Source organism: Schistocerca piceifrons, chromosome 9 (genome assembly GCF_021461385.2).
Source record: "Schistocerca piceifrons isolate TAMUIC-IGC-003096 chromosome 9, iqSchPice1.1, whole genome shotgun sequence".
NCBI classification, from domain to species: Eukaryota; Metazoa; Arthropoda; class Insecta; order Orthoptera; family Acrididae; genus Schistocerca; species Schistocerca piceifrons.
In genome coordinates this window covers 42,794,354-42,818,896 of record NC_060146.1, presented here as the reverse complement: position 1 = coordinate 42,818,896, position 24,543 = coordinate 42,794,354, and the positions used below count along the sequence as shown (strand labels likewise).

Genomic DNA, 24,543 nt, shown 5'->3' with positions numbered 1-24,543 from the left:
CGATGGGCAGCAGCGCAAACCGTGGCAAGGCGCCATGACCGCGCAGCTACTCCGTGTGGCTGCAGTAGCTATGAAGAGATGAAGGCACACGCACAACTTAAAGTAGTATTGAAGGTGTTAACAACAGGAGGGCAAGAATGATTTAATGTCAGGTGACTGAGCAGTTGTCACACAAAGGTTCCACCATCAAGTACAGTTACCTCTCATAGACTCATTCTATCATCTCGCTGATGCGCTGTATGGCTTCAGGGTACGCAGCTATAGCCTCGTTCCATCCTGGAGTGCTGATCACCTGGGAAAGGTTGCGCTTGATGAAGTGGACCGCACGCTGCAACAGCAGGTCGCTGGAGAAAACAAAGGCGTTGGCTGCAGTTTCCGCAGCGTTGTCCACGTCCAGGCGGCTGGCGATGTACGCCTCGCACTGGCGCTTCAGCTGAGGCAACTGGTACTTGTCGGCGGCCATCAGCAGGTCCCACGGTTTGTCCTTCAGCCCTGGTGCCTCAGCAGTGTACATGTAAACCAGAACCTGTTTCAGTACTTCAGGCTTTACATCCGAAATCTCTACGAAGCCTTCCTGTGCTTCTTTCGTGTGCGGCTGAAGCATTGCGGCGAAGTAGGGGCTCCGCACGGCCAATAGGGACTTGTGCGCTTTCGTAACAGTGCCCCCTGCACGCAGTTCGAAGTCCGTGTGGACTTCTTTGTGCAGCATCTCCTCCAGGCACCTGAATAAACCAACTTTTGGTTCTGCCATTTCTCCCACGAGCAGCTCGTCCTGAACAATGCACTGCATGCAGACCTCGCACTGCAATGTTATCTCGTCTTCGTTGACGGTCCCTCCGGCGGTCACAATTTTCCGAAAGGGCAGCATCTGGGACTTCTGTCCTTGCTTCAGAGTACACCATGTGCGTGGGTACACTTCTCGTTTCTCGCCACTACGAAGAACTTCGTCTGCTTTCACCTTTGCTCCCAAAGGCATTTCTGATTCACTGTTTTTCAGCATAAACGAAAGATTAAGTCCAGTCGAGTTCTTTGTGAGGACCATACACCACGTACTGGAGTTCTGGTGTGTGAACGGAACCGACTCAATGCTGGTTGTTCCTGAACCCAAACTCTTCAGACCCCTTACAGTCCAGGTGTTAACAGCTGAGCAGTTCTTAAATCTTGTTCCGCTGGAGTAGTTCAGGAGGCCTTTTACACCTGCTGCTATTTCACCAATTGCTGTTGTCACTGTGCCTTTATCTGCAACACACAGTATTTCAAGATGTTTAACAACGTATCATGTCTGTTGTAAAATATCTAAGTATTTGGCATGTAACACTACAACGAATGTTTCTTAAACTAGACTGGTTTTTTCCAAACGAGAAGCATCTTTCACATATAGATTCGACCAAACTGTTGGGTTTGGTTGTTTGGGGAAGGAGACCAGACAGCGAGGTCATCGGTCTCATTGGATTAGGGAAGGAACTCGGCCGTGCCCTTTCAAAGGAACCATCCCGACATTTGCTGGAACGATTTAGGGAAATCACGGAAAACCTAAATCAGGATGGCCGGACGCGGGATTGAACCGTCGTCCTCCCGAATGCGAGTCCAGTGTCTAACCACCAACCAAACTGTGATAAGGGAATTACGTTACAGCGAGCGTAGATTTTTTAATTAGGAAACATTTCCACTCAAATTTAATCAGTGGTGTTTATTGCATCCAGTGATCTGATTAGTTGAGTCGGTGAATGCCAACAAATTTGAAAGGTCCTTCAAATCGTTTGCTATTTAATTTGCTGGCTTATCTCGTTAATTTAATGCATTTCAACAGTTATATTTCATTTTTTGGCCAGAGAAACGTTCTAGCTTTAAGAAAACGTGCCATTCTAAGGACAGGTATCGCTAACCATGATGTGAAACTGCATACCAGCACTCAAAACACACTATTAAAATTAGTGTACTGTGATCAGATAAACAGAAAAGTAGAGTAGCGGTACATTAAGGGCATCCGTGTTGCATTTCCAGAAGAGAAAAACTGCAGGAGGAAATAAGGGTCTGGAAGCCCAAATAGCGAAAATTTTTAAGTGTGGGCAAACTTCACTGTGAAATTAACTCCAGATGAGTTTTCACTGTACAGAGTTTCAACATTATGAGGATGACTGTTTCAGTCATGACTGACGGTTCCAAAATAAATTGTTAAAGTTCTTTGACAAAGTATTTGTCATAGTAAATCAATAGCTAAAAGTTTAAATTATGGTGAATCTGTAAGGAGGATTTTAAAGTCAGAATAGCCTAGGATTGGAAGTGAATTTTTAAACGAAATAGTTTTGTTCACTTTACATACTCTCAAACTCCCAAAACTGTGTGCTTAACGAGCACAAATCCAAGCTATTTGCACTTTTATTTGCCTGCTCTACCTTTCCCTGTATTTTCTGTTTTTGCTATTCCTTGGTACTATCACTATTCCTATCACTATTATTAATGTATAAATACATACCTCAGTATCAATGCATACTAAAATTTGTCTCTTAATTTTGCTTGTGTGTTAACCTTGGTTATATTACTCAATAGAGATTTTTCAATGACTAATATAGAGGTCCAAAGGTGTCATTTATATTACTTAGGTATCTGTTTTGGGCATACGCTGTGACTTTGCATTACTACTGATAATTTAATTCTCAACTGGTACATGTGCCAGAATATGAATTTCATCTACTTAAGAGGTGACTGGGATGGTGATTTTGGCGTCAAGTAAATTAAGTGTTTTCTGCGTTTATAAGAGCCTGGAAACTAATTTTGTGCTCAGTCAGAAAGCGATGGAGAGCACAATGACCATAATCTCCCGTCTGCAAGTCCACATTACTCTTTGATTAGATTAGATTAATACTTGTTCCATAGATCATGAATACGACACTTCGTAATGATGTGTAACGTGTCGGTTAATAAAAGATGTCTGTACAAGATATTACATTACACAAAATAGTGCATGACACTAATGTTTAAGTTTTTTTTGCCCCCTTAATTTATATCTAAAAATTCAGCCAATGAGTAGAAGGAGTTGTCATCTAGAAATTCTTTTAACTTATTTTTAAATGTTAGTTGGCTGTGTCAGGCTTTTGATGCTCTTTGGTAGGTGACCAAAGACTTTTGTGGCAGCATAATTTACCCCTTTCTGTGCCAAAGTCAGATTTAACCCTACGTAGTGAAGATCATCCTTTCTCCTGGTGTTATAGTTATGCACACTGCTATTACTTTTGAACTGGGCTGGATTATTAACAACAAATTTCGTAACTGAATATATATACTGTGAGGATCCCTAGATTCTTAAATAGATGTCTGCAGGATGACTGTGGGTGGGCTCCAGCAATTATTCTGATTACACGTTTTTGGTCAATGAATACTTTTCTACTCAACGATGAATTACCCCAGAATATGATGCCATACGAAAGCAGTGAATGAAAGTAGGCATAGTAAGCTAATTTACTGAGATTCTTATCACCAAAATTTGCAATAACCCTAATAGCATACGTAGCTGAACTCCGACGTTTCAGCAGACGATCAATGTGTTGCTTCCAGTTTAACCTCTCATCAATGGACACACGTAAAAATTTTGAAAATTCTACCTTAGCTACAGACTTCTGTTCAAAGTCTGTATTTATTACTGGAGTTGTGCCATTTACTGTACGGAACTGTATATACTGTGTTTTATCAAAATTTAAAGAGAGTGTTTGCTGAGAACCACTGAATAATTTTGTGAAAAACATCATTTACAATTACATCACTTAGTTCTTGGTTTTTGGATGTTATTACTATACTTGTATCATCAGCAAAAAGAACTAACTTTGCATCTTCATCAATGTGGAATGGTAAGTCATTAATGTATATCAAGAACAGTAAAGGACCTAAGACCGAACACTGTGGGACCCTGTACTTGATAGCCCCCCAGTTTGAGGAATCAGCTGTTTTAACATTACATGAACCACTTATTTCAACTTTCTGCATTCTTCCAGTTAAGTATGAAGTAAACCATTTGTGCACTGCCCCCCCTCAAACCATAATGATTTAGCTTATCTAAAAGAATTCCATGATTTACACAATCAAAGGCCTTAGAGAGATCACAAAAAATACCAATGGGTGATGTCCGGTTGTTCAGAGCATTTAATATTTGATCAGTGAAAGCGTATATAGCATTTTCTGTTGAAAAGCCTTTCTGAAAACCGAACTGACATTTTGTTAGTACTTTATTTTACAAATCTGGGAGGCTACTCTTGAATACATTACTTTCTCAAAAAATTTTGATAGAGCTGTCAGAAGAGAGATTGGGTGGTAGTTTTTCACATCCGACGTATCCCCATTTTTATGCAATGGTTTTACAATGGCATATTTCAGTATTGGGAAAACACCCTGCTCCAAAGAGCTATTACATACGTGGCTGAGAATCCTACTTATCTGTGGGGAACAAGCTTTAAGTACCTTGCTGGAAATGCCATCAATTCCGTAAGAGCTTTTACTTTTCAGTGAGTTTATTATTTTACTGATTTCCGAGGGAGAGGTTGGTGGAATTACAATTGTTTCAAACTGCACAGGTATGGCCTCTTCTATTAGTAGCCTTGCCTCTTCTAGTGAAGATCTAGATCCTATTTTCTCCACAACATTTAAAAAATGATTATTGAAAATATTTTCAATTTCTGATTGTTTGTTAGTACACTTGTCATTCAGTTTTACGGCACTGAAGTCTTCCTGTGCTCTTGGTTGCCCTGTTTCCCTTTCAATAATATTCCAAATTGCTTTAATTTTGTTATCAGAGTTACTGATCTCTGACATGAGAATGTTCCTACCTACTTTTTACTCAGCAGGACTGTGACTAAACAAAAGTTCCGAGTTTGAACTGTGATATATTCAGTAAAAGTTTACAACCCCAATATATAATAATGTTCCTGGTAATGATGATAACGACCCTATCAGAAACAGCAATATTAAAAGTTGAGGGGGCTACCTCTATGGTAAGTTTCAAGTAAATTGGTCCATCGCACTGACTTCTAATCACCAGAAGTTAATTTCTCGCCTTAAAAGTGGAAAATCTCACCCCTTGCCACGCGGTTTCGTCAACATCACGAGCGGCACACAGCTACGTCTGTGAAATCTAAGCGATCCAGGACAGTGTACAGTCCTCGCGAGTTCACTACCTACTTTTACCGAAAACATTTTGATAGCCATGTGGCTGCAACAGCGTACGAGGTACCGCGTAGGCAGGCATTAGACAGAAAAACTGTTACCTAGGTATGAAGTGACTCTCTCGTTACTGATTGTATTTATATATGAGCACAGTGGATCGCTGAACGGAAAATCTGCCCTCAACCAATTTAGGCACAGGTAGCAGCATATAAATGCCCCTTTCTCAGGCAGATTTATTAATAACTGTCATTTAACAATTTACCATCTTATTAATTTTTATGTGAATAAAGTTGGTTTTAGTTACCAAAGAAGTTTTAGCTTGACTGCATTTAAACTTTACCAGTTAGAAGTTTTAGAACGGAACCAACAGTACAACATGATCGCTGAAGGTGGTGCTTTAAGATTCCTTGTAACTGTCATTTATTATAAAACCTTAAAATCTCTTACAGCTGTATTATTTACTGGAAGTAATCAATTGCTGTAATTAGAACTTTCTATAACAATTTCATTTACTTAATATTTTATGAATAAGGACGTTTTCGTAGCAAACTTAGTTTTCAGTAAATAATTCGATAACTAATGTAGGTAGCTTAATTGAATTTATTCTGCATACAAATTTCGATCTTTCTGGGTCTAATATTTACCGCCTTCAAATTTTCGTAAGAACACCTATTTGACCAAAATATTGCCCAAATGAAGACGAGACTGAACTGTGACACACATTTATACATCCTTAATTTTTAGCTTTCTGGTTTCATTATTTAGGGACTTTTTTCTAAAATAATATATGTAGATAAACATTCATTAGATCATTCACAGGCTCCACATTGTTAACATTAATCACTGAAACATGCACTGACAAAGTGTGGGGAAGTTTATTTTCCTCATATTATGGTGCAACACTTCGTATGCTAAGTACAGGCGCTGGTGGTAGTGAACTCTCTCAATGATACAACACTTATTTCACCACAGTGAGAGATCATTTTTAGCCATCTGGAAGTAGCAATCTTCATGGTGGTAATGAATATTCACAGTATTAAACTCATGGAAATAGTTACGCACTAGTTTATAATGACGCCAGATTTCTTTATATCATTTCTACAATAGAGGATTATGCCTTTAGACAAGCCACAATTTCGCAACTGTAAATACTAAGTATTTACATTTGAAATAGCCGACGTTCACTTAGCAACAAGTTTATTGAAACAATATGGATCATCTCACCCAACTGAACCATTTTGCATGTAACACCCTATGAACAAAGTAAACCAATTTAAGTATTAGAAAAGTAAAAGATGAATTGAGTACTCCAAACACGTCATATGTTTGATATTTTGAAGTATACCATCATTCTTCCAAATTATGGAAAGGAGAAATATTATTGTGGAACCAAACCGTTAAATTACTGTAATACCTTTATTTAAGTAAAGGTTAGTCTTAAAAAAAACAGAAGATATTATTTGTTCTTTAACACTGCAGGAAGTGTGGCTCAGTTTAATGTGCAATTACGTGGGCGTTATCGTTGATACAGAAGAGAAACGTCTTACAGAAGGAAGTAATTTCAATGCAACCAAGGTAAGGAGTTATGATCACAGTAGTTTACGTGACTTTTTATTCATTGGCAAGAAAACTTTACGCCTCATTTCAATGCCTCTGATGAAGGACAGGTGGTTATTGTATAAAACCATCACATGATTTCTTTCAGCTTACTGACTTTTAGTGGTATACAGTTACACAATGTAAAATGGGTTGTGGTATTTCGAAAACTTATTTTTGAGAATGTAATTCTTATTATCTGCATTAGTTTTTTCCTTCATAATGTAAGTCATTTTTAAGTTTAATCTAATTGCAAATTATCTTGTCAAAGCACTGAATTCATTAAATCAGTATGTCCATACAGGATTTTAGATATAAGGCAATATTTTCACGTACCAAACAGTTTCAATCTGCCAATCCATTTCAGTCACCAGATATGTTTACCAAAACATGACAACCAGCTATTATTGACCTGATTTTGAGAGTAAATATATTAGCTTTACGTTTGCAAAGGAAATGCTCTTTTTGTAGCTTGTGCAACCAGAGACCAGTTGAAGGGATGGAAATATACTCATCTTTTTTTAGTGTTTATGGGACAACACTACATAAATCATGCACAGTGGGAGGTATGCACAGAACACATTAAGAATATTTAGATCAGAAGCCTTATCTTGATATGACAGTTGGCATATGTACTTAGTGAAGTTCTTATGAAGGGCTTATGATCCAAGCGAACTAATTTACCATTTATATAAATGAAAGAGAGTACAGCACTTTTTATTACTTCATAAGAATGTCTTTAAATTTCAATAACTAGAGTTGTTTTGGATGCGTGCTTTATGAAATTCGTTTCAACTCCAAAATCTTGATGGACCAGTTAGAAAATTACATTTTTGCTTGCCTGATAGAATATTATCTGTTTTGTAAACATATACTGTAGGCCAATTACAGATTTTAAGACACGTTGCCTGAAGATGTTATAAGATCAAAATTAAAACAGGTGCAGTCAAATTATATCCACACTAGACTGAGGTTAAGAAATGAATCAGTGAGGGTTGTAGAAAATGCACTTTGATATCAACGTAAGTGATGGATGATATGCAGAAGATATAAAATGCAGAATAGGAGTAACAAGAAAAACTGATCAGAGTGCATTTTTTTGAATGTACTTGTCTCGAGTATGTCTTGTATGGAAGTCAAACCTGGATAATTAACACGAAAAAGACTACAACTCAACTGTGGTGGTTCAAAAGTATGCTGAAAATTAGACAAGTAGATCACTTAACTTTGAGTACTAAACTGAATTGCAGAGGGAATAATTTTTTGGCATAACTAAACCAAATTTAATTGGTTTGAGTACCACAAGGTACCCATGTACCAGTAATGCTAGACCACAGTCTAGAAGAAGTAATTAGTGTGTCTAGTCTGCATTCAGTTTGTCAAATTATGTCCTGAGTCTGTGATGTTTAAGTCTTGTCTGCATTAACAAGGTAAAATCTATGAAGTTTGATTTATTTGACTAAGGAAAATTAGTATATGCAGCAGTTGTTAGAACCTAACAAAGGCTCAATGAAGCTTTGACTACAACTGTAACAAATGAAATTATAGGAATCTCTATTTAGAGAATTATTATTGAACATGTTCCCTACTAATTTGCAAGCAATAATTTACAGTTGATGTGAAATAATGCCTGTGTGAAACTGCATTAAATTCTTTAATAGTAATACCTCGGAAGTCATTGACTACTGGATCACTTAATATACTCAATTTTTCTGGATAAAAGTTTCAGCTTCACACAGCATTTAAACTGACCTTCAAAAATCTCTTTACTAATCAGTTATGGCAGTATGTTCTATTTTCTAACATTCTCCATATATACATGTAGTTAAGTAATTCATTACAGAACAATGTTGTATTTGAAAGAATTTAGGCAATAATGCCTAAACAATGAAGTGTTTATAAGAACAATGTGTGTATACTCTTAGTCAAGTCTCATTCAGTGTAACTGATTCCATTGTAGTGCATTCAAATTACTTAGTGGGCAATACATATGTAGTTCATTACCTTAAAATGTGCTGCATTGTTCTATCACTCTACATACTTCAGAGTTCTGTGTCAGACCAAAAGCAGATAAATATCAAATGTCAAACATTTTTACCCAATTTCCTGTCAAAACTAACTATAAAATAAATACTCAGTGAATTTAACCAGTTGCAAATTGCTATTCTCGAGTAAAATGAGGTGTCACAGTATAATTGGAGGCTCATTATCTTTGTGATTAGTAAGATTACAAAAACTCAAATGTCTGTTTTACAGTACTGATGAAAAATGGTTATGGAGCGATTTATGTCACATCTATTGTCGACAAACATTGTTTTCATTCTCTGAGCTAGTAAAATGTGTGTTACAACAATGTACTCAGACGAGGAAGACAGCAGTGCCTCCAGTGTGACTAGATAAGGATGGGTCCTAAGATTTTGGCACTCAGCACAGATATATTCTTGCCTATACTGGTTATCACAGACAGCAAAATATGAAGTGTAAGAACAGGCTAGAGCTGAGTACTGGAACGATCTTAGGTTGGTCTCAAGTGTGCTGATGAAATTTAAATCTATATCAATTTATTTATTATGTGACAAAATATCTCTTGAGCTTTTATTTGTGGTTACCTCCCCCACAAAACAATACTGAGAATCTTCAGTAGAAAGAACTTTGATAAGCGCCTGCTTATTTTGCCAAGCAGAAAAACGCTGAGGGACATTTCTTTGTAGGTTAGGGGGTTTTCCTTTTTACTGACAAGTACGTACAAGAATCATCCTTGTATGATCACTCAGTTTATGCCCCTAGTTGTACACACATTGATCAGCCAGATCATTATGATCACCGAACTACTATTGATAAAAATCCTCCATGCGACAGCTGTCACCTGGCGAGGAATGACTGCTATTCAGACGTGCGCACAATGGATGTAGCACCAGCTTTAGTGCTATCTGCGTAGAACGGGGAAGCCACGCGATCTGAGTTGGACCAAGGGCAGACTGATGACCCGGAGGCTCGACACGAGCTTCTCGGAAACTCGCCGACTTGGTGGGTGTTCGAGGACTGCTGTGGTGAAATCGTGACCAGACGGGTTGGCGTGATCACCCAACATTACAGTTGCCTGACGTCACATGCTGGGCAGACTGGTAAAACGGGACAGGCGGCGAACTGTGGTGAAACGAACATCAGACTTAATCATATTAACAGAATCCTCCGTCGGTTCTTGATAGAACAAGATTATAATGAATGAAAAGCACCAGTTTGCTTTTGTTCTACAATATTACTTTTATTGTTACCCGGTTTTCGGCTTACAAGGCCATCTTCAGATATTTACTGAGTATTATCACCAAAGAAGTTAAATGATAGCAGACAACATTGGAAGAGCAGTAACACATCTAGACTGAAGTAGAAACGTACAGTAACATCTTTGGAATGAAAAAGTAAAAACTGAACAGTACATAAACAACAATGGAGTAGACAGGATAACCTTTAGCACAAAATAGGAATAGCATTCCTACATAACAGTTCCTATTAATAAACAAAGCTAATAAAATAAAATCAGTATTAGACAAGGCTGCATAAGGAGGTCCCGAGTTCGAGTCTCGGTCCAGCACACAGTTTCAATTTGCCGGTAAGTGTCATACCGGCGCACTCTCCGCTGCAGAGTGAAAATCTCATTCAACCAACCCTTTGCATTGCCGAAGAGTGAAGAGGGGAAAATGATACCAACGTGCTTCACTTCCATAGAACAGTTTAAACTATAAAAATTGTAGCAAGCGTATGTGACATTCACAAATAACATGAGCTAATAAGAGTATTCCTATGACATGCGCTATATTTTGCCTATGCATAGGAAGGTCTCTTCGCACCTCTAATCAGAAATACTTGTTACAAAGTATATCAAAATAGTTTAAGCCATTTTACATATTGGGAAATTAAACAATGGTCGATCGCATTTATTCACATTCACTGAAAAGCACACTGAAATAAAAGCAGTGTTGTACAAATTTTAGGACCGTAGTGCCATTATAATAATGATAGTACAATTTAGTTTTCACAATATTTGTAGATTGAAACATGTAATGAAAAGGCAAAGTTTAATACCTGTAGAGAAAGAATAATTGTTGCTCGAATTGAAACTCATGGTGCCAGCACAGATGCCAGGGCCTTTATTCACCGAAACGATCCTCTTTCCTGCAAGAGAAAATCCATACTGTTTTCTTACTTGGCAACATTTATGTAAGTAGCTACCTTCTAAATCTCTCCACAAGTTTATAAATGGTTTATGCTAACGATATCTCGGTCAAGTACAGTATAAAAATATGTTCAGAATATTTAATATTTGTTGGTGCATTATTCGGATCGCACAACGTTAAGAGGCTTGATAATCACAAGGTTTCATATGCACATGACATGACGTATTTAGCACCTCGTTTGACATTAATGGACTGGCTACAGAAGCATATATAAAACAGAAAGCAAACCTAACTAAATATATTCATGAAGTACACTAATAGGAAATAATGAACTCGTAATCAAAACGTTAGGAAATTCATTTGTTAGTAGGTTGTTTAGGTTTTTATGTTGGTAACGTCACCTAACGCTCTGTATGAAAATCACTGGCTGTGCTGTGTGCAGTCTGTGGCTGGTTTGCATTGTTGGAATTTGCTATTTTAGTGTTGGATGTGAACAGCGCATAGAGTTGCGCAGTTTGAGGTGAGCCGCCAGCAGTGGTGGATGTGGGGAGAGAGATGGAGTTTTGAGAGCAGATGATCTGGACGTGTGTCCATCAGAAACAGGAAATTTGTAAGTCTGGATGTCATGAACTGATGTATATAACTTTTGAACACTATTAAGGTAAATACATTGATTGTTCTCTATCAAAATCTTTCATTTGCTAACTATACCTATCAGTAGTTAGTGCCTTCAGTAGTTTGAATCTTTTATTCAGCTGGCAGTATTGGCGCACACTGTATTGCAGTAGTTCGAGTAACGAAGATTTTTGTGAGGTAAATGATTCATGAAACGTATAGGTTATTGTTAGTCAGGGCCATTCTTTTGTAGGGATTATTTAAAGTCAGATTGCGTTTCGCTAAAAATATTGTGTCAATTTATTGATGATCAGAATGAGTCAAGGGAGAAATGTCTAAGCACGTTAAATTTTGCTTAGTAGTTTGAAAATCAAATAACGTAAGGGGTTTTGAAAGTTAGATTGCGTTGCGCTAAAAAATATTGTGTGTCAGTTTAAGCACAGTCATTTATAATTTTTCCAAGGGGATCACATTGACATGGTAGTAACAAACACAGGGAAAGTTATTATATAACTCGGTTAGAATTTTACAGGTTGATGAAATTTGTCCACACAATGTAAAGCCATTGGCATAATGCTCTGCCACCATTCTACAGCCACGTTCAAGAGTGTCCAAACTTGTGGAAAGCCACCCTCTCATTCCCCAACCCTCACCACTCACTCAGGGAAAGGAAAGTGTGCTCAGGTTATCTTTCAAGAAAATAATTTGGATGTCGGTATTGCGCAGTTTTGAGGCGGGTCACAACTGGAATTTAATAGCTTCTTACAAGTCGCCGTTTGTCTTCCAAAATTTTAAAAATATTCCATACCCCCACTCACTCCCTACGAACTATCATATGGGCGCCCTTGGGGACAATATATTTTATGAATGCGTGATATGTCTAGTCTTTCGGACGTGTCTGAAAGGACACCATACATTCATTTAACTGATTCGCCTGGATGGGCAATGGATCGATCTGCAGTGTAGATACCCAGCATGTCTGACTTCATGCAGGAATCTCAGAGGAAATGGGCACGGAATGCAAATAAGTGGCACTCTGTGGGAATGCGGGTCGGCTGTGAGGAGCGCCGAGATATTCTGCGCAGTTGCAATGAATACTGTGTGCCGGGTGGCACAGTGGTTAACACACCTGCCTAATAAGCAGGGGATCCCAGGCTCGAATGCCGGTTCAGCATATTTTCACTAGTGACTGCTGTGTAACGTTTCGATGCACCTGACATCAGCAACCACTTCCCTTTCTCCCCGTTTTACCTCAAATTTATGCACAATGAATTAGTCTGAGCTGTCCACTTACAGTGACAAACTTCGTTGCCTTCAAGATACTATACCTCACGGCGGAGTAGGTAAAAATGCGTTAGCCCCGTATGGGTAATACGGAGACGGCAGAGGACAACTGATTCCCTGCGAGAGGCCTGCATGGAAGACATCCACAAATTCATAGACTCCTTAATGACACGCTGTTTGTTGTGCATACTGTTATGCCATTCCGTCTCCGAACGACAGGAAACCCCTCCGTGTAAGACAGAACGCAGGTCATCTTCGGAGACACCTATCTCCAGAAGCCGTTTCCGCGTCGCCTGTTTGGCCAGCCTGTCGGCAAGCCCATTGCCGGGGATTCCGACGTGTCCTGGGGTCCACACAAACACCACGGAATGGCGGGACTGTTCCAGGGCATAGATGGACTCCTGAATGGACGCCTCCAGAGGGTGGCGAGGGTAGCGCTGATCAATACCTTGTAGGCTTCTCAGTGAGTCAGTACACAGGAGAAATGACTCGCCAGGGCATGAGCAGATGTACTCAAGAGCAGAAGTGAAAACACTTCAGCCAACTGGCAAGGAGTGCTGTTCAATATGTCCTCCATGAACATATGTGAAGCCCACATTACCATCAGCCATCGAGCCATCGGTGTAAACCACTTCAGAGCCCCGGTACACGTCAGGCATTGAGAGGTAGTGACAGCAGAGACGCAAGGTTAACAGAGTCCTTAGGGCCATGTGAAAGGACCAAACGAAGCTGTGGCCGAGGCGCACACCATGGAGGTGTACGTGAACGGACCGCAAGTAGAGGTGGTAAAGCGAAGGACTCTAGTTCGAAGAGAAGGGATCGCACGTGCCACAATCGTTAGCCCCGACCTGGGCCGCCGATGCGGGAGATGGACCGTCGTGGGTGGGAAAAGGAGACAGTAATTTGGATGCTCAGGGGAACTATTAATGTGCTTAGTAACTGGCGAGCAGTTGTCCACGTCTGATCTGCTGGAGGGACCCCAGCCTCCACCAGTACGCTGGTCACCGGACTCGTCCTAAAAGCTCCTGTCGCTAATCAAACCCTACAGTGGTGCACAGGGTCGAGTAAATGCAATGCTGAAGGCGCTGCCGAACCATAAACCACACTCCCAAATTCGGTATTGGACAAGGGCTCTGCAGATCTGCAGCAGTGTACAAAAATCTGCACCTGAATTGGTGTTGCTCAGGCAATGAGGGGCATTGCGGGGCATTGAGGTGCTGCCAGCGCTTCTGCTTAAGCTGATGAAGATGAGGGAGCCAAGTCAATCGAGCGTCGAGAACCAGTCCTAGGAATTGATATGTCTCCACTACAGTGACTGGATCGTCATTAAGGTAAAGTGCGAGTTCTGGATGAACGGTAAGACACCGACAGAAGTTCATGACACACGACTTTGCGGCTGGAAAGTGCAACCCGTGGGCTAGAACCCACGACTGCGCCTTGTGGATGGCTCCCTGGAGGCGCCGCTCAGCAACAACAGTACTGGATCAGCAGTACGAAATGCAGAAGTCGTCTGCATACGGAGAAGGTAAGATGGAGGGCCCAGCAGCTGCTGATAGACCGTTAATAGTCACTAAAAATAGAAAGACTCAATACAGAGCCCTGCAGGACTCCATTCTCCTTAATATGGATGGAACCAGGGAAGGCACCCACTTGGACACGGAAAGTATGGAGCGACAGGAAGTTTTGGATTAAAATTGGTAGTGGTCCCCGGAGACCCCAGTCATACAATGTGGCAAGGATGTGATGTCATCAAGTCGTGTCGTATGCTTTATGCAAGTCAAAAAAGACGGCAATCAGGTGTTGCCGTCTGGAAAAGGCTCTTCGGATGGGAGACTCAATGGACAAGATTATCAGTGGTAGAGTTACCCTGGCGGAAGCCACCCTAACATGGAGCCAGCAAGCCACATGACTCCAGGAGCGAACCCAACTGCTGACATACCTTTCGTTCCAGCAGCTTACAAAGAACGTTGGTGAGGCTGATGGGCCTATAGCTATCCACATCAAGCAGGTTGACACTGGGTTTTAGCACCAGAATGATGGTGCTCTCCTGTCACTGCGAAAGATGGCATCGCACCAGATCCGGTTGAAGATGACGAGGAGATGCTGCTTTTAGTCAGATTAGATATCTTTAATCATCTAGCTGTGGATGCAATCAAGCCCAGGAACTGTGTCGAGACAATGTGCAAGGTCACTGAAGAGCTCCCACTCTATAAATGGAGCGTTATAGGATTCAATGCAGCGTGTAGTGAATGAGAGTACGTTCCCTTCCAGCTGCCGTTTGAGTGTGTGAAAGGCTTGGGGTTAATTCTCCGACGCAGAGGCTAGGGCAATCGCGCCCAGCAATCGCATTTGCATCGGTACGTAACTCGCCATTTATGGCCACACTGGGGACAGCTGTTGGGGCCTGATACCCGAAAAGACGTATCTGTGCCCACACTTGGGAAGGTGTTGTGCAGCACCCAATGGTGGAGACGTATCTCTCCCAACACTCGTTCTTCTGTTGTCTGATAAGGTAGCAAACATGGACACAGAGCCATTTAAAGGCTATGAGGTGCTCCAGGGAAGGGTGCCGCTGTAGAGCTCGCCGACGCTCCTTAATTGTTTCAGCGACTTCCGGCGACCACCAAGGGAGTGTCTTACGCCTCAGGTAGCATTAAGAGCGAGGGATCGCTTTTTCTGCCGCAGAAATAATGGTGCTAGTCACCTGCTCAACCATTACATCGACGTTACCATGTGGGGGATATTCAGCGGTGACAGCAGAGGTGGAAGTTCCCCAGTCTGCCTTGTTCAAAGCCCATATGGGCAAGCGTCCACGTGCCTGACGCTGGGGGAGATGGGGAAGTGGTCACTACCACACAGGCAGTCGTGTGCTCTCCAGTGGATAGATGGGAGAAGTCCTGGGCTGGAAATTGATAAATCAATGGCCGAGTAACTACTATGAGCCACACTGAAATGTGTAGTGGCCCCACTATTTCAGAGGCAGAGATCGAATTGCGACAGTAAAGTTTCGACGTCTCTGCCTCGGCCAGTAAGCATGGTACCACCCAACAAGGGGTTATGGGCATTAAAATCTCCCCGAAGTAGGAAAGGTTTAGGGAGTTGATCAATCAGTGCAGCTAATACATTCAGGGGTACTGCTCCATCTGGAGGAAGCTATACATTGCAGACAGTTATTTCCTGCGTCCTCCTCATTCTGACAGCCACACCTTCAAGAGGGATTTGAAGGGGCACATGTTCACTACAGACCGAGTTTAGCACAAACGCAAACTCTGACAATTATAGTCGCTACGGTTCCTGTAATACTCCTTATAGCCATGGGGGGCAGGGTGCCGCATTGCTGGGAACCAGGTTTCCTGGAGGGAAATGCAGATAGGTGTAAAGCGTAACAGTTTCTGTAGCTCATCCAGGCGGTGGAAAAAACCGCCACAGTTCCACTGGAGAATGACATCGTGAGACTGGGAAGCCATGGAACATTCACTGAGGCAGTTTACGCCTCAGAGTCACCTGCTGCCACCGATTTATTGCTTGAGCAGTCTATATTCATTGTGTGTGAAGTTCTAGCGAGATCTCGGTCCTCAGCGGACGCCAAAAATCTCCAACCCCATCCTCAGCTGCAGAGCTTGTAGGTAGCGGTGGTGTGGGTGCCACCGCAATATCTTTGGTCTTAGGGGGTTTTCTTTTTGGATTTCTCTCACTGCTCCTTGGGTTTCCCTGGCTGGGAGGACTTCACTGGCTCAGTCTCTGGGACTGAGGATGAGCATGAAGCCCTACAACCAGCTGCTTTTGGGCTCTTCAGCCACTGGCAGGTGTTGTCTTTCCCACTAGAAGAAACTTCAGAAGCAAATGACCCAAGGGACCCTTTCCTAGCGAGAGAAGCCAAATAAGACTTACGCTTCTCCAGCTTAGAAGTGGGGACAGAAGTCCCCGATGGTTTGGGGGGGGGGGGGGGGTTGCTACCAAAGTAGGTTGTGTAGGAGAAACTGGGAGCAAAATGTCGCCCACCTTCAAGGGGCGGGTGTATCTTCCGGCTCAGAGGTGACCCGGGTTGGCGGAGCTGATCGCTGATGGTGCCAGAACTGTTGTAGCTGCAGCACAAGACGATGTCATACGCACAGGATGCAGGCGTCCAAATTTTCTCTTAGCCTCAGTGTAGGTCAGTCCATCCAGGGTCTTTTACTCTACGATTTTACTTTCTTTCTGGAGAATCCTGCAGTCAGGCGAGCAAGGCGAATGGTGCTCTCCACAGTTGACTCAGATGGGAGGTGGGGCACATGGAGTATTGGGATGTAATGTGCGTCCGCAATCTCGGCATGTGACGCTAGAAGTACAGTGGGAAGACATATAGCCGAACTTCCAGCACTTAAAGCACCGCATCAGGGGAGGGATATAGGGATTTACATCACACCGGTAGACCATCCCCTTGACCTTGTCGGGCAATGTATCACCCTCAAAGGCCAAGATGAAGGCACCAGTGGCAACTTTATTATCCTTCAGACCCCGGTGGACCTGCCGGACGAAACGTACACCTCGCCACTCTAAACTGGCGCGCAGCTCATCGTTGGACTGCAAAAGAAGGTCTGTGAAATATTATACCCTTGACCATATTTAAGCTCTTATGGAGTGTGATGGTTACAGAAACATCCCCCAGCTTGTCACAAGCGAGTAACTCCCATGACTGGACAGAGGATGCTGTTTGATCAAGACTGACCCAGATCTCATTTTGGACAAGCCCTCCACCTCCCCAAACTTGTCCTCTGAATACTCAACAAAAAAACTGAGGGTTCGTCATGGAAGATTCCCCATACAAGGTACCAGGGTGAATAAGATCCACTACCATCCTTAGCCCGACGTTCCTCTCATGGTGTGGTCAGGGAGGGGAACGATTTGGGCTCGTACTTCTGTGTGCTGAATCGCGTGTCATCCGCCCTGATGACACCAACTCCGACCAGGGGCCCTCCCCATGGGCGCCACCAAGCGGCAGCAAAGGCCACCTGGCAGGATGGCCTTTGCCGCAAGTCCCTATGCTCCCGGGGGATGCCGTCTACCGCTTGGCATACGTGGGACGTTAACGGCGCATGCATCAGCAGAGCGATCCCTGTGTGGTCAGGGGCTACCACCAACAAGGTACATGGCGGCCCCACCACAACGGACTGGCTACCGCGCTGAATATCGGGTGCAGAGGAGTTCATGGTCATCGTCGATACAGAAATCGACACTGCATAATGCATGGTGGAAAACGCACCCAGGAAGGTGTCCTCGCCCAAGAGATGGAGAATGGGCTGGACTGCAGTGCGACGACGAGAAAGTAGGCTAAAGATCTCAATGCACGATGGAAATGATGCACCTTGTAAGGCGCCCTTCCCCAATCCGCTCGCTTTTCGGGAAAATTTACAAAAAATGGAGGTCAAACCCTACAGGGGACCATCACATAAAGGCCGAAACGTGTGAACAACAAAACCTGATGTAAAGTAGGTGTTGCCACAGGTATGAGTTGCTTTTATGCCGACAAACATGACTAATTCAAATTTTTTGCAAGTGAGAAGTTATCATGAAAGATGTCGAATTATTGTAAATAAGAACTAATGTGATAGCAACATCCGCACATGGCTTTAGGAATACGGATTAATACTTAACTGCAACAAAAAGCAATGCATTAGGTTTGCGAAGGACTTCTTAATACCAAATTTTTACGTTTCAAGTTGGCCAAACATTGAAATCTACTATTTTAACTTCTTAGAATGGAAGGGAGGGAGGGGGGGGGGGGTGATAAGCTTTCTTCCAAGTGCCACGTTCCAAATGCGGCCTCGAAACAAATATTGTTATTTTACTTACTTTCACCGTGTTATCTCGCAGTGTTTATATTTTGGGAAATTGAGTACTTACCAAGAATATTCTTAGCTCAAAAAAGGATGGTCAGGCAGATATGCCTGAGTTCATGAGATTCGTGTAGAATCTAATCATGTCTAGATGGATATACTTACTTCAGACAATTTCGTTAGATAATTGCAATGGCGCTTGTAAGCTGCTCAAAACCGTCGCGCCACCATTCAAATTCATTTTCCTGCAATAATGTGCGAGGCGTTTGCAGTATTCAGTACGACAAGATGCGTTTTAGTGAACTTCTGACTTCCTGCGGAAGCCGCTGTAGGGTCACATAGTAGAGTCGCGATAATAAACATGGACTAAATCCCATATAAATAAAGTTATTCTGACGTTTCGCATGAGCTTACAAGAAAAAGTGTTAATATTTGTGCAGGGAGAAGCAACATTTAATAGACAATGCATACTATCTTGAAAATGAAAAAATTAGCTATTGTGTTCATTTCGTTCACCTCAATTTTATCTGACATTGTTTTGAGCTGATCAACGGGTGTTACGTAAAAAGGTCCGCAGATAGATTAATTTAAAATATATTTATTACATGTTGCATTTGTTGTTTCAGTACTACCGTAGAAACCCTCTGTCAAATATTTAAGCAAGTTCAAAGAGAGAAGGTTAATTTTGGCCATTTGGTAATTAACATCGCTGGTAGCTATCACCGAAGTGCAATAGCACGACGCCATTATATGCACGATCTTATTTCCACTAAATAACGGGTCGAACCCTTATTCCCTGTTAATAGTAATAAATGATTTTGATTTTAATTGATAACTTACATATTCGTAATAAAACTTAACTTGAGATATCCCTTCAGATTACGGCTGTTCTCAATTACTTTGTCCTCGACTGCTTCGGAAGTAATTAGAAAGCCAAGTATTAAGAACCATCAGGATAAAATTTTCAGTAGCTTCGTAGTTCTTAGTACTGAGGTCACAAATAATATATGTTGTTCAGACTACATAACGAGGTACGCTATACCACAATAAGATAATGTTTGTATAGCGTATGTACTCCTTCAGCCCACTGATGTCTGATTATTTCGCTTTTTTATCGTTAGGTCTCAAGATTATCGAGAAGTGAGGTTTAAATCAGTCACCTTGTGTAACGACTATTTAGCGACCTACACATAATGAATTATGTTTCGTAAGTTACTCAGATCACATGTCCATCTTGCCCTTGGGGTGGGAAACTGCCCCTGAAAGGCGTAAGAATCAGCTGCATGAGGTTGCAGGTGATGGAACCCACTGGATTTAAAACTATTTATATTCACAGCACTTGTGGCCTGTAATTGTTGAAGTATGATCATTATCTTTCCATGGGAGCAAGATTTCGGACTAGGCTCGCATTCGGAACTTCCAAGGGAGACTTGACAATGAGAAAGACTAAATAACCAACAAAAGGATGACATACGAGTCGTGGCGTGGAATGTCAGGAGTTTGAACGTGGTAGGGAACCTAGAAAACCTGGAAAGGTCTGGTCAGACGCATATAGCGTAATAGCAACAGCAGTAGAAAATGGTATAGCCGTAGTATGATTCGTTGTGATAGGACTATAGGTCAGAGTTACTGTGGACAGTGGAGAGGGGAAAACGCAGCAACTTTCCTTAACTGCATGAATTTCACACAAATATGCTACTTTGTATACTCCGCCAGAAAACCATACAGTTTGAGTAATGTTATCGTTGTCATCGCTTCGCCATCCACTGCGGCATGCAACGATCTGCTAAATGGTTTCCTCGGAATTTCCAAAAAAAGCAAGGCTCAAATGGAGACTCCATTTACTACACGTCGAACTAACAATTTGAATGCCGAACACAAATCTGCATTCAACAGTTACTCACACTAGGATAACTCAGACCTCCAAACAGTTCAAACGCGTAGCAAGCAAACAATTGGCAATGCCTAACAAACAATAATTCACCAGTCCAGCCACTCACACCACTCAAAACTGATTTCGGAACATGGACCGTCAACCTTAGACAGCGCCACCACAAAACACCTTCTTCAAACAATTACGGTGCGTAATCATAATGCCATGTAACAATTACGTCACGAGTCAAGGCCGTGCCGCAAATTTCGTTTGACGATAGTGTTTTGTCTATTTTCGCAGATACCTAACAAATGGAAGCCTGCCGTTTCCTTTATGGATGTACAAGCTCATGTGGCAAACCTATTTCGTATGTTTATCTATCCCAAGTATCCGACGTGACCGACTGTTTGTGACGAGCTGATTCTCTAGTCAGAGTTTTCTCCAAGACATCTCAACAGCAGTAGGTAGGTGGCAAACTTGCCAACTCGCTAGTTCTGAGAATAGTAGCTGTTTTACTAATGGCGTGAGCCTATACCTCTATGGAATTTGCCACCGTATATTCGGAACACTTGTTCACTAGTATCTTGATCGAATTTGGTGGATGAAACTAAGCTTCTACCACGTCATCAGAATCATCGTGTTATGTAAGTATCACGTAAACGCTTGGTTTAGCGATTATGCAAGTCTCTGAAAATCAATTTTAACTTGGGCGCTAGATGACTTTACGTAATACTTCGTACTGAAATACTGTCTCAGATGACTCACTGTCTAAACCGGCTGACGGTGAAAAAAATTCCCAAATTCGATCAAAATATATGAGAAAAGTTAAACCTCAGTTTGCAATAGCATAAATGGTCACGTAAGTAACGGAAGTGGTGAACATTGTCATTCACGTCACTTAATGACCCTACACACGCACCAATGGGCAGACCTATTTGACGCAAAACCTACACGTCCCGACCTCACTCAGCGATGACAACGCCATCGTGTTATTGCTATTTCGAGCATTTTTTTCCCGCGCACAAACAACTGACGAATGTCAGTCGGAAAGTTGACACGACAGCACTACACGGAGTAAAATTTGTTGGATGAAGTGGGGGAATCGGCTGTCAGGTCTCACGAAAAGAAAAGTTGGTCGGTCGGTCGGCCAAAGTGCTTACATATCCAATTTGCCGATCGGTACAAGGGTAGGGCCCTTAAAGAATGTGCATTGGGACCCTTGTGGGACACGGAGTGATTTATGCGAGACTTTATTAATGCCTTCACATTAAAAACTTAAAAACTACAATGGGGCAAATAATTTTCATCAGGGACGTAAATACACCTACGAATAGCGCAGTTCATAAGGAAGATATCTATAGAGCATTCGATCGAGTCGGCTAGTGAACCAAAGCATTTTCTACCCTAACCTAGACTTACGAAGTGCATTCAAGTTCTAAGGCCTCCGATTTTTTTTTCTCCGGACTGGAAAGAGATAGAAATATGCGCATTGTTTTAAAATGAGGCCGCGTTCATTGTCAATACGTCCCAGAGATGGCAGCACCATACGGCAGATGGAATTTTACCGCCAGCGGCGAGAATGAGAACTGTTTTAAATACTTAAAATGGCGACGTTTTCCTTACTTGAACAGCGTGCAACCATTCGTTTTCTGAATTTGCGTGGTGTGAAACCAATTGAAATTCATCGACAGTTGAAGGAGACATGTGGTGATGGAGTTATGGATGCGTCGAAATTGTGTTCGTGGGTGCGACAGTTTAATGAAGGTAGAACATTGTGTGACAACAAACCGAAACAACCTCGGGCTCGCACAAGCCGGTCTGACGAAACGATCGAGAAAGTGGAGAGAATTGTTTTGGGGGTTCGCTGAATGACTGTTGAACAGATCGCTTCCAGAGTTGGCGTTTCTGTGGGTTCTGTGCACACAATCCCGCATGACGAAATGAAAATGCGAAAAGTGTCATCCAGGTGGGTGCCACGATTGCTGACGGACGACCACATGGCTGCCCGTGTGGCATGTTGCCGAGCAATGTTGACACGCAACGACAGCATAAATGGGACTTTCTTTTCGTCGGTTGTGACAATGGATGTGACGTGGATGCCATTTTTCAGTCCAGGAACAAAGCGCCAGTCAGCTCAATGGAAGCACACAGATTCACCGCCACCAAAAAAATTTCGGGTAACCGCCAGTGCTGAAAAAATGATGGTGTCCATGTTCTGGGACAGCGAGGGCATAATCCTTACCCATTGCGTTCCAAAGGGCACTACGGTAACAGGTGCATCCTACGAAAATGTTTTGAAGAACAAATTCCTTCCTGCACTGCAACAAAAACGTCCGGGAAGGGCTGCACATGTGCTGTTTCACCAAGACAACGCACCCACACATCGAGCTAACGTTACGCAACAGTTTCTTCGTGATAACAACTTTGAAGTGATTCCTCATGCTCCCTACTCACCTGACCTGGCTCCTAGTGACTTTTGGCTTTTTCCAACAATGAAAGACACTCTCCGTGGCCGCACATTCACCAGCCATGCTGCTATTGCCTCAGCGATTTTCCAGTGGTCAAAACAGACTCCTAAAGAAGCCTTCGCCGCTGCCATGGAATCATGGCGTCAGCGTTGTGAAAAATTTGTACGTCTGCAGGGCGATTACATCGAAAAGCAACGCCAGTTTCATCGATTTCGGGTGAGTAGTTAATTAGAAAAAAAATCGGAGGCCTTAGAACTTGAATGCAGCTTGTAAAACTACAGCTACAGTATCGATGAGTCAAATGCAATCCGTCGACTCAAGCACCTGGGTGTGATAATTTGCTGAATCCTAGGTACAGCATGTTGCACAGTTCAGTTCGTTGGCAGCGTGAAGGCAAAAACGCAGTGTGCAAAAGAGATTCCTTGTAGTAGTGTTCATAGAGTAAAATACTGCTCAAGTGTGTGAGGCCCATACCAAATGATATGACGTACGTAACATTTTGAAAAACAGGGTAATGCGAATAGTAGCTGTGCTTGCCGTTCACTGGAGTCTTATGGATGTTCTGAAAAAATGAACTGGCACACTTTTGATGATAGGTGCAAACTATACAACGAAAGCCAGCTTATAAATTTCCCAAAACCGGTAATGGGATAATTTTAGATGTAGTAAAAAAACCCTCACTTGTAGAATCCACAGGAACCGCGAACGGACACAAAGAGCCTCCGAGTCGTCCTGTATTCTCGGTTGCAGTCTAAAATGATATTAAACTGGGTAAAACTTAAATGATGTGCAATAGGAAGTATCCTCTGCCATGTACTTCAGTGGCTTGCAGAGTAGGTGCTAACAGCATTATCTAGCGGGAACAAAATTCACACAATTTACCAGTGTGAATAGAAGTGGTAACTAAAATCAATATTAATTAAAACGTAAATGTTCGTTTGTACAAGATCGAAGGCCTCAAATTTGTTCACCGTTTCGAAATAGTGAACATCGCATTCTAATACTTTGGATTTTATATACGTATTTTTAATATATGGATATAAAGAAATACGTAATACAACAGGGAAACGTTATTACCAAAAACCTCCAGAAATTCTTGACGGACTTCACATTTTTACACAATACTTTAATAAATATTCGGACAGACACACACAGGGAAAAGTTTTTAGCAGACAGGAAAGTCTGTATTTATGGCTTATCGGCTTCTAATTACTACTACAGAATCTGAATATGCAGTAACGATGAATAAGGCTTAATCTCAGACCGGAGGAGGGGGGGGGGGGGAGAAAGAGAGGAGGGAAAAGATTAGCACATACTCATACGTCGAAACCCCACACTCGTTAGAATCGTGTGCTTTCTGTTTTCTGTCTTTTCCATTTAATCCAGTGATTCCCAACCTTTCTTAGACTATTACTCAGGACTGATGACCCCGTAGTTTGGTCCCTTTACTCCCAAACCAACCAACCAACAACCTTGAGTCCAACTAGACGTTTGCTAGTACCCTCAACCCTCTTCCTCCCCGCCTCCCATCGTCTGTTGCTCCCTCCTTTCTCACATTACCA

General features: G+C 42.1%; 1 protein-coding gene across 1 annotated transcript; it reads right to left on the bottom strand.

Moving 5' to 3' along the window:
* Window positions 1-211: 211 nt before the first annotated feature.
* Window positions 212-976, bottom strand: LOC124716680 (speckle-type POZ protein-like). The gene has a single exon (XM_047243219.1). The coding sequence runs from the start codon at window positions 974-976 to the stop codon at window positions 212-214; it is 765 nt and encodes a 254-aa protein (XP_047099175.1).
* Window positions 977-24,543: the final 23,567 nt, after the last annotated feature.

What these genes read in the sequence shown, in the direction of transcription:
- LOC124716680 (XM_047243219.1), bottom strand. Translation starts at nt 976, where the DNA reads ATGCCTTTGGGAGCAAAGGTGAAAGCAGACGAAGTTCTTCGTAGTGGC.